General features: G+C 33.1%; 1 protein-coding gene across 2 annotated transcripts in view; it reads left to right on the forward strand.

Moving 5' to 3' along the window:
* Positions 1-14,228, forward strand: part of CAPZA1 (capping actin protein of muscle Z-line subunit alpha 1) — a 31,929-nt gene that overhangs the window by 6,546 nt on the left and 11,155 nt on the right. The window contains exons 2-10 of one of the 2 annotated variants that reach the window (XM_032217574.1): positions 1,962-2,025; positions 3,601-3,652; positions 3,850-3,913; positions 5,250-5,456; positions 5,803-5,882; positions 7,199-7,277; positions 8,514-8,585; positions 10,175-10,237; positions 13,067-14,097. In XM_032217574.1, coding sequence (XP_032073465.1) covers positions 1,962-2,025; positions 3,601-3,652; positions 3,850-3,913; positions 5,250-5,456; positions 5,803-5,882; positions 7,199-7,277; positions 8,514-8,585; positions 10,175-10,237; positions 13,067-13,207 — 822 coding nt within the window. In that variant the 3' untranslated portion in view covers positions 13,208-14,097. Of the gene's footprint in view, positions 1-1,961; positions 2,026-3,600; positions 3,653-3,849; positions 3,914-5,249; positions 5,457-5,802; positions 5,883-7,198; positions 7,278-8,513; positions 8,586-10,174; positions 10,238-13,066; positions 14,098-14,228 lie in introns of those variants that run through there. The other variant, XM_032217576.1, reaches the window with a different exon arrangement.

A 14,228-nucleotide genomic window follows, 5' to 3' on the forward strand; every position in this document is an offset into this window, starting at 1 on the left:
GGAAGCTACAAAATGTATTAGAATAATATCCCTTTAGAAATATCTTCTAGAACAAGTACTTGTGGAGATTCAAATTGGATTTTACCTGAATTTAAATCTAGCCTGGCTGTCTGATCTATTGAAAGTAATGCATGGATATGTAAATGAAATTTTTAATTCAAAAATGATCAGTAGTAACTCAAGTGAAACATACAATATCTGTTTCTATGGTTTAAATCTGTGGCCAAAAAACCAAACCAAACCAAGGAAAGTGCTTCATAGTATTCACTATGACAGGGCATAATTAATTGCAGGGCTAAAAGTAGATCGTGAAATATAGGTACTACTTAAGACGGGGTCTTATTTTCTTTTGACCCCCAAAATAAGTGCTTAGCGTTATTCTTGGGGAGGTCTTATTATTTTTGAGATGCAGGAGACAGTGAGCATGGTCACCTCATGGCTGTGTTGCAATATTTTCGGGGAGGGCTTATTTTTGGGGCAACTGTACTGTCACTAGAGTTTTCCATTTGCCATTATGTTTTAATGTGACACAAATATATAATAATTATATTAAAATTCAGTGAAATACAATGTTAGGCTGGCACTGTTCACTTATTTTCATGGTTTTACATGCAGTTTCTTAACTACATATTTTTCCTTCAATCCTGCACAATATTACTATTTTTTTAAAAATAGAACTTAAAAATATTTGCTAATGGAATATATTTTTTAATATATTCTTTTCCTATATTTGCACGTGAGATAAAATCAAGAAAGCATTGACTACAGGACAATTTAAAACTTCGTAATCTTCAAGGACCGTGTTGATAATAATTCTCTGACTAGACAGATATTGAGCATGATTATAAGAAACAACATTATGGTATCTTACAAGGAGGGTTTTCATTGTTTCATGTTGTTTTGTATCCTTGTCATATTCAGATATTCTGACAAAAACTAGCTAAGGAGTTTATTGTTATGCTATCATTTTCTACTGCATTGGCTTTTTAATATTTATTAGACTAATCTCTGAGTAGCAATGCTTTAAAGTGTCATGATTACTGCTTAGAGGTGCAATTTCTAATAAAAGCTCATACTATAGCGCTTGAGCTTTTAATCATTTAGAGCAGTGTTCTAGAAAGTATACAGAATTTATGGCATAGGGCTTTTCTTCCCCAAATAGCAATTTTTTAAAGTTTTGTTTAATTTCAATTTTATACTGTATCAATCGCAATTTGTAGCCACTGAGTAACTTAATAAAAGCAGCTTTAGGCTATAGATATTCTGTACTATAAAATTAAGAATAAGGTATCATTATTCAGTACTGTCGAAAGTCAGACAACATAGTAAAATATATTTTGAAAGTAATTATTATTTCAATTATTATTGAAATATTAACTGGATGTATATGACAATTGATTCCTAGTGTCCATTTAGTTGAGAGGCTTCATGTGTGCATGAGAAAAATAAATTGTTATATGAGGAAGTTAGGTATTTGGTGTTACCTTTGGTGATATTAAAAACTGATTTCTATGGATGTAAAGAAAAGTATGATAATATTTATAGATTAATGAAATTCTTGTCTACCAAACTGTTCAATAAAGCTTTTGAATCTGTAATAGTAATAAGTATATAAGGGTATTTCAGTAGCATATATAAAACTATACTTTTGTGGACAGATGAAATGCTTTATTCATACATATGACTATTAAAGGTTTAATCAATAAATTAGAATACATCAGTTTCTCTTATCTAATAATATTCCAGTTGATACTTTGATGAGGCATGTTATAGAAGAGAGGAAAACAAGAGATTTAGGATTTCAAGGGTGGAAAAGGTGAGGATTTTCCATAGGCTACAGGAGCATACTTTACTTTTTGGTTTTGTATGTTATTACTCTCTGTTTTACAATTAAAACTAAATACCACTTTAAAAAGTACAGTAAATTTTGATTTACTAAGCTCACATGATTTTCTCTATAGGTTCGTATTGCTGCAAAATTTATCACCCATGCACCCCCAGGGGAATTCAATGAAGTGTTTAATGGTAAGTAAAAGAACAAAAGGTTATTGATGTTTTTCTCTGTATTATTGTTAGTAAACATTTACAGCCTTTATTTTGTTTTTATTATTTATATTCGATGTAATCTGCATTGACTCCTAGTTGTTTAAAATAATAAAACAATATTAAAGCAAGGGCACAATGTCAGTAATAATACATTAGAGTAATAAAAAAAGTATTTACTCTACAAACGAATCATCTAGAAAGCCCTGTTTTTGCTAGTTTCCAGAAAGTCATTTGATTTAAAATAATAGAAAATAACAAATCATTTAAAACTTTTTTAGTTTCTCTTGGTAGGCTAAATGATACTAATATTTAGAAGTTGGAAACATTTTGGGAATCTCATTGTATATTTTAAATCCATGAAATTCATTGGCAGTGTTTTCTTTTATTTGAAATTTTCCTGAATTTGGTACTGTTTCATATGTTCACTGTATATGGATTTTCTTCTATAAAAATATTTGTGGTGTTTTTTTTAGGCAGTATGGAAATATATTAAGTAAACACATTTCTAATGCCCTTCTATTTCTGAACTTCTCTTACTACTGAACTATGTCTTTTTCCTGAAGATCTCATGAAGTCATATTTTATTCTATCCCTCACAGTAACAATAATTTTATCCTCACAACTTTTTTAAAATTATTGAGAAATCATGGATGGTATTAAGCTGAAAGAAATTTTATTCAGGGTTGTGCCATTTTGCCCAATTGATGTCAAAGCCTGTTTTACCCAATTGGTATTCTTTGGCTTTCTTGTGCACTTTTTCAAAGTGACCTGTTTTTCTGGCAAGGCATAAAAAACTGCTGAGACAGAAACCTAACCTGTAGTTTAGTGCCTGATTGGGAAAAGACTGATAAAGCTGTATGTGCTTACAGCAGGCTGAATTATTCAGTTACGCCAGTGCAAAAGTACACTGGGAGCTTTTGCCAACAGCACATAAAGATAAACTAAGCTATCAAAGTAATTTTAATTTTTATTCCTTCTGTCATCAATATTCTATATGTCTGTAAGTATTTATCAGAATTTTTTTGGAATCATTTATAAAAATTCAAAATCTCACATCAGGACACCAGGCCTCTTGCATGTTCACTATGTGGAATAAAAAAACATTAAATTTTGTGAAACAATAGGTAGAGTATTAATAGTTTTTAACTTTTTAAAGTTCAATTCTATTTAAAAATGAATCCATTGTATCATACACATATTTATATTCATTCTAGTGTCTTCTTTAAAAATCTAACTTTCAGAGCAGATTTCAGTGACAAGAAATATAATCTTCACAAAGTATATATGAATCATAAAAACATTCTATGAGGAGGCAATAGTTTTCATATGTAAAGTCTACAGTATTTTCTTTTAATACTCTTTTATATATTTATAAAATGTGTTTAGTTTTCATATGTTTCTAAGAAAACCTTATCAGTTCCTACCAAGAACAGTAGTTCCTGTTGAGAACAAAATAGCTAAGCAACTTTTTACTCACATGAATCTGAGTGCCAGTTGACATTGCTTCAAGGCCATAATATTTTTGCTAACCTATGTGAATATTTTCTTCTCTAGATGTTCGTTTGCTGCTCAACAATGACAATCTTCTCAGGGAAGGGGCAGCCCAGTAAGTACCATGAAAGTATAATTGTTTCTGAAATTGTTCTGTTGATGTAAACCTAAAGTTTTAATGTCATTTTTTTCCTATAATAGCAAAATATTAATTCAAGACCATAGTTTTATAAATACTTTAAAGAGTGTAGGGTTATCTGCCTATTTTTCTATAGAATCAGAAGCTAATACTTACTTATCTGTTTCTGATAGCGCATTTGCACAGTATAACATGGATCAGTTCACTCCAGTGAAGATAGAAGGATATGATGATCAGGTAAATTATAATTATTCTTGTCATCTACTGTAGTGTTTGTTTATTGAATTTTGGGAATAATTAGTAAAATCTTTCTATATAAATATGTATAGAAAGTTAACACTTATATATCAAATGAGTTTTATTTGCTGGTCCCTGTACTTTTTTATGTTTTTAAGCCAACAAAATGTTGGATAGAACTAATGGCTATAGACTCAATCATTAGAATAACTCTCTCAAACCAAAACAAAATAGGACCAAATTTGGTATGGCGAGAGAAGCCAGAAAAAAAAGATTATATTCAAAAGCAAGTAGAACCTCTGCTCAGAAAAAATATATCAGAGATGTCTCAGTTTCATGGTCTCCTGATCCTGAACAGAACTATTATTAAAGATGTTAAAAGAATTCTAGCAGCTATGATTCTCATATGTTCCCAACCTTGATTTATATCTTGACTTATATAATGCTGAACCGGAAGATGTTGCTGATGTTATATACTTGTGTCAGGTTATGATAGAATCCTTCTTTTTAATACTGTATATCACCATGTGATATTAAGAAATAGAAGATTGTTGAAGAACCAACACATAGAGAACTAACAGATATGTGCTTTTCTGTAATTATAAACTCAGCTTAGGTATCTTCTGCCTCTCCAATACTCTTTACAATCTCTTTTTCTCAGTATTAGTTTGTATACTCAGTATATTGAGTATTCATGATAGTGATAGTAATATACTATGGCAGTTTCTCATGCTTAAAGGCTGCAGCATTTTGAACAAACTGCTGTAGGATGCAGCATTATCCTAAAGTCTCTTCAGGCCTGATGATTAAATTTAGAAACAGTAACAATAAAATGAAGTTCAAAGAGAAATCCAATCTTTCAATGAATCTTTTCCTTGAAAAAATGTACAATTAAACATTGAACAAATCCATTCTTACAGTTCTTAAGGAAAGAGATACTGTGTTCTGAATTTGTTTAGGAATTTGGTTTCATAATATTTCTTTGAGATGGTTCTTTTCATTTTCAAAGTAGCAAAGAATCATTTATCCCAGGAATTGATTACTTGATGTAAATTAAATTGTGTTGAACAGATGTTTCTGATTCAGAATTACAGTTCTTTTTAAGTTTTAATCTTACAGGATCATAAAAATTAATCTGTCAGAGATAGTAGGATTTAAATAGCAATCCTGTTTTGAACAATAGCAATTTTGGCATGGATTATCACAGTAAATTATGTCTTTCTTTGACTAATATGTGGAATTTAAGATATTTTAAAACAATAAAATCTCTATTTTGTTTTAAGAGTTTGTTTATGAAGCAGACAACAAATTTGTTGTGGGTTTTTTTTTCTGTTAGGTCTTAATCACAGAACATGGTGACCTTGGTAACAACCGGTTTTTAGACCCAAGGAACAAGATTTCCTTTAAATTTGATCATTTGAGGAAGGAAGGAAGCGATCCTCAGCCAGAAGACATAGATACATCACTAAAGTCCTGGAGGGATGCCTGTGATAATGCATTAAGAGCTTATGTGAAAGATCATTATCCACATGGTTTTTGTACTGTTAAGTATATAACTCTTCCTATGCTAAAACTTTATTGTTATTTGAATTATTGTAAAAAACTATTTTGACTGTTAGAATCAGTTATTAATAGCTTGCTTTTTCAAAGTTGGAATTAGATATATAAAATATATATTCATTTATAAATTGCCTCATAGAGCAAAGACATGTAACTTTTTCCAGGTGAGGGCCATGCTGATACAGGAAAATGTTTCCCACCCATCTTCCATAAAAGCTAAAGACAAATTGGATTTGCAGTGCATTTATTTTTTATCAATGTAAATATTTTTGTCAATGTAAATATTTTTATCAAATATTTATTTTATAAATATTTTTCTTTGAAAATAGGTTTATAGTAAAACTATTGATGGACAGCCAACAGTTATAGCTTGCATTGAGAGTCATCAGTTTCAACCCAAAAACTTTTGGTAAGCATGTCTCAGATCTACAAATTTGTATACATGTTTACAACCATAATTGAATCAGCAATTTAGATTGTAAGTCATGACAATCATGGCATAAAGTGGGTCACATGACCATGCCTGATTTTATGATTTTTTTGTGGTGGCCGTTAAACAGATGTGACCGTTGTAAAGCAAATCTGGAGATTAAGCAAACCCATTATTTACTATGGGGTATTTTTTGCTGGAAATCAGTAAATACTGATTTCTGACAAGGGCATAAAATCATGGTTATGTAACTGTGGGGTGCTGCAAACAGTTCTAAATGCAGGTAAGTTGCCAAGTACCCAAAATGTGGTCACGTGACTATGGGTAGGAGAATGTCAGAACTTGGAATCTGGCATGTAAATAGCTTGGGGGGGGGGGGCTGTTGTAACTTCAGATAGTTGCTAGGTAGTTGATTGTAAGTCAAAGACTGTCTATATATGCACATAAAAGTGCAAATGATATCAATAAGAGATGGACATTTATAATTACTGAAAAAATGGAGAGGTAAATTTAATTCTGATCCCTTTAAACTGGAATTTGCATTGAGAAGAAAGATTATATTGGCTGAATACATTCATCTCTGCTGAGCCCAATAAATCATTACCTTGTGATGGGTAAATGTGCACCTCCAAGATAATTTTGACAGTTACTTCTAAAAGCTTCAGTCAATATTACAGAAGTTTATAAAGTATGATAGTTGTAGTCAAAAATAGCAATGGAATCCCATGATTGCATATCCCTGTCTAAATGAATGGTATTTGCCTTGTCAAAATTCTCTTTGCTAAGAGGCAAAATTACATACAGATAATCTTCACTTAGCAACTGCCTCATTTAGTGTCTATTTACAATTAAAATGGTACAGTTAAATCACTGAGTAACGATCCCCAAAGAGCACATATGTATTGTTCTTTGATGTCTGTTTTATAATAAATAGAAAGAACTGTAATTCTTTGTAAGAGGATATATAAACTGAATAATTCTTATATGATTATATTTTTTATACTGGGTATTGTGACACATTTTCTGGTTCCTGAATAGATAATACAATTTGAAAAATAGCCATAAACTTATGACTTCACCAAATCTCATCACTTTGGGAGGTATTTAAAATGATTTTTTTCAACCCTATTTATGCCATTTAATGGCAAAGAGCTTGCTACAGTAAATGTGTAAACTCTAGGAAACACTACATTGAAAGGAATGGCATTTTAGTAATCTGATAACCATTTATAGGGAATAAATTTCAACCCATTCCCCCAGTCCTATAAATAATATAGCTTCTGGTTTTTTTGTAGGAATGGACGCTGGAGATCAGAATGGAAATTTACTATCACTCCACCTACAGCTCAAGTGATTGCAGTGCTCAAGATCCAGGTTTGTTAAGCTATACAGAAACTGTATGAACAAACTCCTTCCAAAACTTGATTCTCTCAAATAGAAAATTATATGACAACTTTCTGAAATTGGGTATTTAACGAAAAGAAAGACGAGAAAAGAAGGCTTTGCTAACTGCTATAGATGTGTTACTGCTTACCTAGCATTATTTAGAAATGGCCCAATATATTTAAAGATAGTAACACCCTTGAGAAATAAGTTTGATTTGTGCTTTCTTATTGATAAAATGGTGTTTTATATAAATTAAGAAAGTTGCTCAATATGGATTTGTGTAACTATTGTGTGCAATTTAACTGAATAGTTATAAATAATGAGCAATTTTTAAAAAGTACATTCAATATCAATTAATGAGCATTTTTTAAAAGGTATTATTATTATTTTTATTATTATTTTTTATTAGTAAAAGAAAAATACAACAGCCAATAGATTGCAAAAGACAATACAACATCCGCCACTGTTTTGCTTTACATTTGACTACGTTTCGAGACATTTCCATAATAACAAAATCGTTATAGACATCAAAAGTTAGGCATCTTCTTCCCTCCCTCCCTCTTTCCTTCCCTCGTTTCTTCTCTGCCACTCCCCTTCCTTCCCTCCCTCCTTCTCTCCTTCCCTCCTTCCATCCCTCCTTTCTTTTCCCCTTTTCTCCTTCCCTTCACCCTCCCTTTCCTCTCTCCTTCCCCCCTTCTTTCTCTCATACATTCCCTCCTTCCTTCCCTCCTTCCTTTCTTTCTTTTCTCTTAGATTCCCTCCTTTCTTCCCTCCTTCCTTCCTTCCTTTCTTCTCTCCTTCTCTCCTTCCTTCCCTCCCTCCTTCCCTCCTTGCTTCCCTCCCTGCTTCCCTCCCTCCTTCCTACCCCGCTTTCTTCTCTTTCTTCTCTCCTTCCTTCTTTCCACCTCTCCTTTCCCTTCTCTCCTTACTCTTCCTCCCCTTTAACCTTCCCCCCTTCTTCCGATTCCTCCCCTCTTTCCTACTCTTACATTCCCTCCCATTCTTCCTCTGCCTTTCCCTTTCTCCTATTATTTTTATAAGTAAAAATATCCTGTATCAGTGGTATGCATGGCTTGAAACAAGGCCATTTAGCTTCGTCAAAACATGATCAGAAGTATCAAGGAAAAGGTTTTTCTCTTTAAATTAGGAAGGAAGGAAGGCTTTGTCCCTGTACAATATTTAGTACAAGGCATTTAAATCCTCAATGGTTTCATTTTAATATAGGTGCATTATTATGAAGATGGTAATGTGCAGCTGGTTAGCCACAAAGACATACAGGAGTCTGTAGCAGTTTTGGTAAGTGAGGAAATTTACTTAATATATCATTATTTTGCTGTCTTTATTACATGCAATTATCCTTTCAAAGTTATTCAGTAGTGGATAGCATTTTGCTTAGGGAGAAAATGCTGTGCAGAATGTACTTTAGTCCAGAATGTAAAGTAATTTCTGCATTTCAGAAGTGACTTTTCTCTCCTTTGGAGAATTAAACTTTTGTTTATGTTCTATCTTTTGAAGAATACTGTATACAGATAGTCCTCAACTTACAACCACTTATTTAATGGCAATTCAGTTATAACAGCACTAAAAAAAGTGACTTATGATCAGTTTTCACACTTATGACCATTGCAGCATCCCCATACTCACGTGAACAAACTTAAGTGCTTGAGACTGGCATGCATTTACAATGGTTGCAGCATCCCAGGATCCTGGGCTTGTTATTTGCAACCTTCTTGGAAAGCCAGATTTGCTTAACAACTGCAGAATTCACTTATCTGTAGTGATTCACTTAACAACCATAGCAAAAAAGGTCATTAAGTGGGATGTGATTCACTAGCAATTGCCTTGCTTAGCAGTAGAAATTTGCGGCTCAATTATGGTCATAAGTCAAGGACTACCTGTAATCAAAAACTCTTGGTTTTCCAGCTGTTGGTTTTCCAGCCAGAAACATGTTAATTAAGGTATACTTGATCATTTGATAGTGAATTGCTGGTGATTATTGTGTGAAAGGATGAGTCAAGGTGTGGCACACTGGTTAAGGTATTAGCTATTACTGGATTGAAAGAAATCAAATTCAAAGCGAAATTATCTTTACCCATGGAAACCAACTGTATTCCTGTTGCCCAGTCAGAATCGCCTGATGTGATTTTTATTTTATTTAGCATATGACATCTACAGAGGTCATACAGTCACTGATTACAATACAACCTGATGTGTTATTATATAATTAAAGTGATAAAATATCTTCATTTAAGTTGTCTTCAACTCTTGAAGAAAATGTAAAATAACAAAACCCAGAAATGGGCTTACATCCACAAAATCAATTGATATCAGTTTATACAACATTTCCTTCCTATCTTTCTTTGCTCCTACAGATCCCTGAAGTAGGGCAATTTTGGAGGAGGAAAAACTAGATTTATAAATCAATAGTTATTCTGTGAGAAATTGGCAAAATTGATTTTCATCTAGACCAAAGATTCCCAACATTTTCTATACCCCACGCCCCTAGAACCCTTCTGATATATTCTTGCACCCATTACAAAATAATAATAATTATATGCATATAATTATGCATATGCACTATAATTTTGAAACTTCTTAGCCCAAGTTTTTGCACCCCCTGGAATATCGTCTCACACCCCCTGGAGGTGCAACACCCCAAGTTGGGAACCCCTGATCTAGACATTTATCAAATACAAATCTATTATTTAATAATGATGAATGACTATGCAGTCCAAACTAAATTTTCATCTAAAACCTAAGATATGAGGCACCAAGTTCAGTTCAAAGTTTAGGAATATATATTCATTATGCCATAAAATTGAACTTATAAAACATTTAAAAATACTAAAGAATCATACAGTGTGATGTTTGCATTCTTTTTGTAGAATGATGTTCAAACAGCAAAAGAATTTATTAAAATCATAGAACAGGCAGAAAATGAGTATCAGGTAAGAAGATAAAATATTCTGTTCTTATTAATATTATAAAAGTGCATTTTCAATAACGTTCTATTTATTTTAGAGTTCTCTGTTAGGGGAGGACATAGAACTTAAATTCTTTCCCTCCCAAAATTTTTGTCCCCAGTGGATACAATTATTACAGTAAGGAAAAGTATGCATACAACAATCACTCAGATTGATTGTCTCAAAGTTTCAATACAGTTCTCAAGTCTGGTACAGTTAAATAGAGTTGCATAATTAGAGCTGAATCTTTCTGATAAACATGAGTTTTCCAAATAAAATAAGCAGGTTATCTAAATAATCAGAATCTTATTTCACGCAACACACCCAATTCCAGTTCAATACAAAGTACCAGTTCTAAGACTTAGTGAAGCTATTTTGGATTGTGTCTCCAAATGTTTGGTAATTTTATATTTAATGGTAATTTCCACTGTCCTCCCTGAAATGGATATTGAGTCGATAGACTTGTAATTTCTTGATCTCCCTATAGGCCTTTTTAAAAAAATTGAAGTTACATTGGCAACTTTCCAGTCTTCAACTATAGAGGCTGAGTGTAAACACGGTTTGTATATTTTAGTTGAAGATGCACAATCTCGGTTTCAAGTTTCTTAACCCTTGGATTGAAGAGTTATCATCAGGGCTAGTAATTTGTTGATGCAGAAGTTTTCAATAAGGCTTAGAAGTTCTTTTCTTATTGCCACAATATGGTTCAGTTCATCTAATTCCCTTCCTGAGAATGGGCTGGGGGATCTTCCCTATTTTTTCTGCTTGAAGATAGAAGCAAATAATTGTCTTCTGGGCAATTTTCTCTTCTTACCCTACCTTGACTTTAATGTATTTGAAGAATTTTCTATTATTAATAAAAGAGAATATTTCTAGCTCAGGGTTGAAATGCATTGTGAATACACTATCACTAATAATGTTACCTATTTTGGGGCAATGAAGCGTCTTCAAGAAAGCAACAAAACTCAGCCCCCAAGGATCTCTCATTTTCTATTACAATTTTCACAGTTTAGGCCAGGTGCTCTTCACTGTCTCTCTGCATTTCTTTTGACAGAATTTGTGCTCCTCTTTGTTTCTTTTATTGGGAATCGGTTTTGTACTTTCTAAAATCTTTCCTGACCTTAATAGATTCCTTTACAGTATTAGTCAATCAGGAAAGCCTCTTCTTGGACTTGAGGGCCATTTTCCTAATTTTAGGAATACATTCTTTGTATTATTTATCCTGTGGTTTTAAACAAGAGCTAAACTTTATGAAAGGAGCTTTTTGGATTTTCATTTGAATTTTATTTTCATCAGTCTTCTCAATTTTGAGAAATTGCCTTTTTGAGGTGAAAAATGACTGTGGAAATTGTTATGTTGGTTATCACTTTTTTGAACATTAAATTTTATTGCAGTATGGTCAACATTTTCAATCAACTATGTATATTCTTACACCAAGTTTTGAAGACCATATAGAATAATTTTACCTTCCTGTCATGCTTTGTGCAGACATTCACCCAGTCAATGTGCAGATAATTTAAAACTTCCATTATTATAACAATTATTTTTGGGGATGCCTCTGATTTTTTTCTCTAATTCTGTATCTCTGTGGGCATCCTGGTTAGGGTGTGGTAGCACATCACCCATATCAATATTCCTTTTATGACCTGATATTTTTTATTTTAAGTGATTGTGTCCAATGATCTGCCCCTTTATGAATGTCAAGACAACTCTGTTAAATGTTCTCTTTTACGAAAGGGGTAGTGAGAGGTGCAGCACCTCTCACTACCCCTTTCCCGGTCTTTCCTAGATTTCTACCAGATTTCAGATATCTGTGCTGTCTTCTAGGACCAGGTATTTCAGTTCACACTTTTGGCCTGCAGCCCTCTAGCATTCCTAGACAACAGTCCCATGTTTTATTCAGCCTTGTTGACTAGTCATCACATCTGTCTCGATTATGCTCTCTATTCTGTCTCCCTTTTAGAACAGGCCTAATTCTTTTAACTCCTTCTGCACACATTGCCTCTGAGGCTTTCAACTATGTCCAGATTTGAAATACATTAGACGCCGATAAGCCTTTTCATTCATTTATTATATCTATATTTCATATTTCTTACATAATAAATTGAAGATAATTTGTACAGGGCTCACAAGTAGTTTTTCACTGTAGCATTTATTTGCTAAACAAAATATGTTTTTAACTTTGCCACACATTGTTAAAAAGGGTATGACTGCATTTGGGGATATGATTTCAGAGCAACACTGATAGCAGGAAACTTTTGTTTCCAAGAGGGGGACTCCTTTTTTTCTCTCTCCCCATGATTTGTGAGAAATTTCAGAACTAGCTCCTGGGTCCATTTATTTATTATATGACTTTTACAGAAGATTGATATAGGAGTTTGCTTAGAAAATCATTTTGCAGCTCTCAAAAGATTGAACCACTAAAATTTGAAACTACACATAGCAGGAACAGATTAGTCATAGGAAGGTATAAGAGAACAGGATTTGATGATTTCAGGTGACAGTTCTTCAGAAAAAGTAAATTTATCATGCTATCCATAGGTTAATCTTTTAACAATTCAGGTAGAAGAACTCTGCCTCTCTTTGAGCATGGGATTATTTGAGAGGGCATACCAGCGCTCCTTTTCCTGCATGGGGAAATTATCTAAGCAGAGCATGCACTGAACAAGTAATGACAATGTACTTTTATCTTGCTGTGAGTAATCTGGCAATGGACATAGAAGGATGGGTTAAAATCTGTTAGTAGTTAATCAGTATACATTTAAATATGTACATTTTGACATTCTAACCTCTAACCCACTGAATTATTTGCAGACAGCAATCAGTGAAAATTATCAGACAATGTCAGATACCACATTCAAAGCCTTGCGTCGCCAGCTACCAGTCACCCGTACTAAAATTGACTGGAACAAAATCCTCAGCTACAAGATCGGCAAAGAAATGCAGAATGCCTAAGAGCAGAGATGCTGTGAGAAATATTAGCATGCAAAATAAGCAGAGCAAATATGGTCCTTTGCCAAGTAGGTGGGTTCCCTGAAATTGGCATTTGTCTCGGGCTTTTGGCATTAACAGGTTTTATAGCCTTACAAAGGACTGTTAGAGACATAACATTTTGTTTGTGTATGTTCCTGCCTTGAAAACATCTGGTGTAAGAGTCACAGTGCATTTCTTAGTAGGCTTACTTAATATAGCCACTTTGGGATCAGTACTATCAGTCCTTGTATTTGCTAAAAAGTCTCTTCCCTAAAAGAGTCTTTCTAGAAATGCAGGCTGGTAATATTGGACTTAGAGTCCCAGTACCTTTTCCAGCACAGGTATTATATTCAATTTAATAGAAATGCTGGCAGCTTTATGGTGTTGCTTTATACCAGATACAACTTTTCCTTGCTTGTCTCCCTTCAAAACTGCCAACCACCAACTAGCAATATCTTCTAGGCTTACCTTTTTCATGTTTGCAAAGTGTTTACAAGACTCTTCCCAGAAATGCCAAGAAGGCCAGGTCTTCTTAAATGCTGTTTTGGGGGATGGTTGTTTTTGTTTTTTAAATCCAAAGACTTGAGCCTCATTTTCTTCGAGTAAACTATTTTTCTCATTTGTATTCCTGGAAGTACGGTTAATATAAATATCTGCATTTTTACTGGATGGATCCTCCATTTTTCTTAATACTTGTCTGCTGCTCAGATATTTGTTTAGATGGAGAAGAAATTACAAAATTTAAATGCTGTAAATGTTTAAATATTGGATTTATTGTGCTTTAATGCTTTGTGGCAAGCTGATGGTGTTTGCATCAGAAATGTATGAATGAACATGTCTAAGTGGGTCAATAAAATGTTTGCACCAAGGCATATTTTGGAGTTTCTTGCTTATTTTCATATACTTGGAGAAATGTGATTCATTAGGAATATTTCTATATCACATTATGTTATATTGGAGCTTATTAATCCACAGATTATACAGAGTCCATATACTCTTTGGA

Source organism: Thamnophis elegans, chromosome 5 (assembly GCF_009769535.1).
Source record: "Thamnophis elegans isolate rThaEle1 chromosome 5, rThaEle1.pri, whole genome shotgun sequence".
NCBI classification, from domain to species: Eukaryota; Metazoa; Chordata; class Lepidosauria; order Squamata; family Colubridae; genus Thamnophis; species Thamnophis elegans.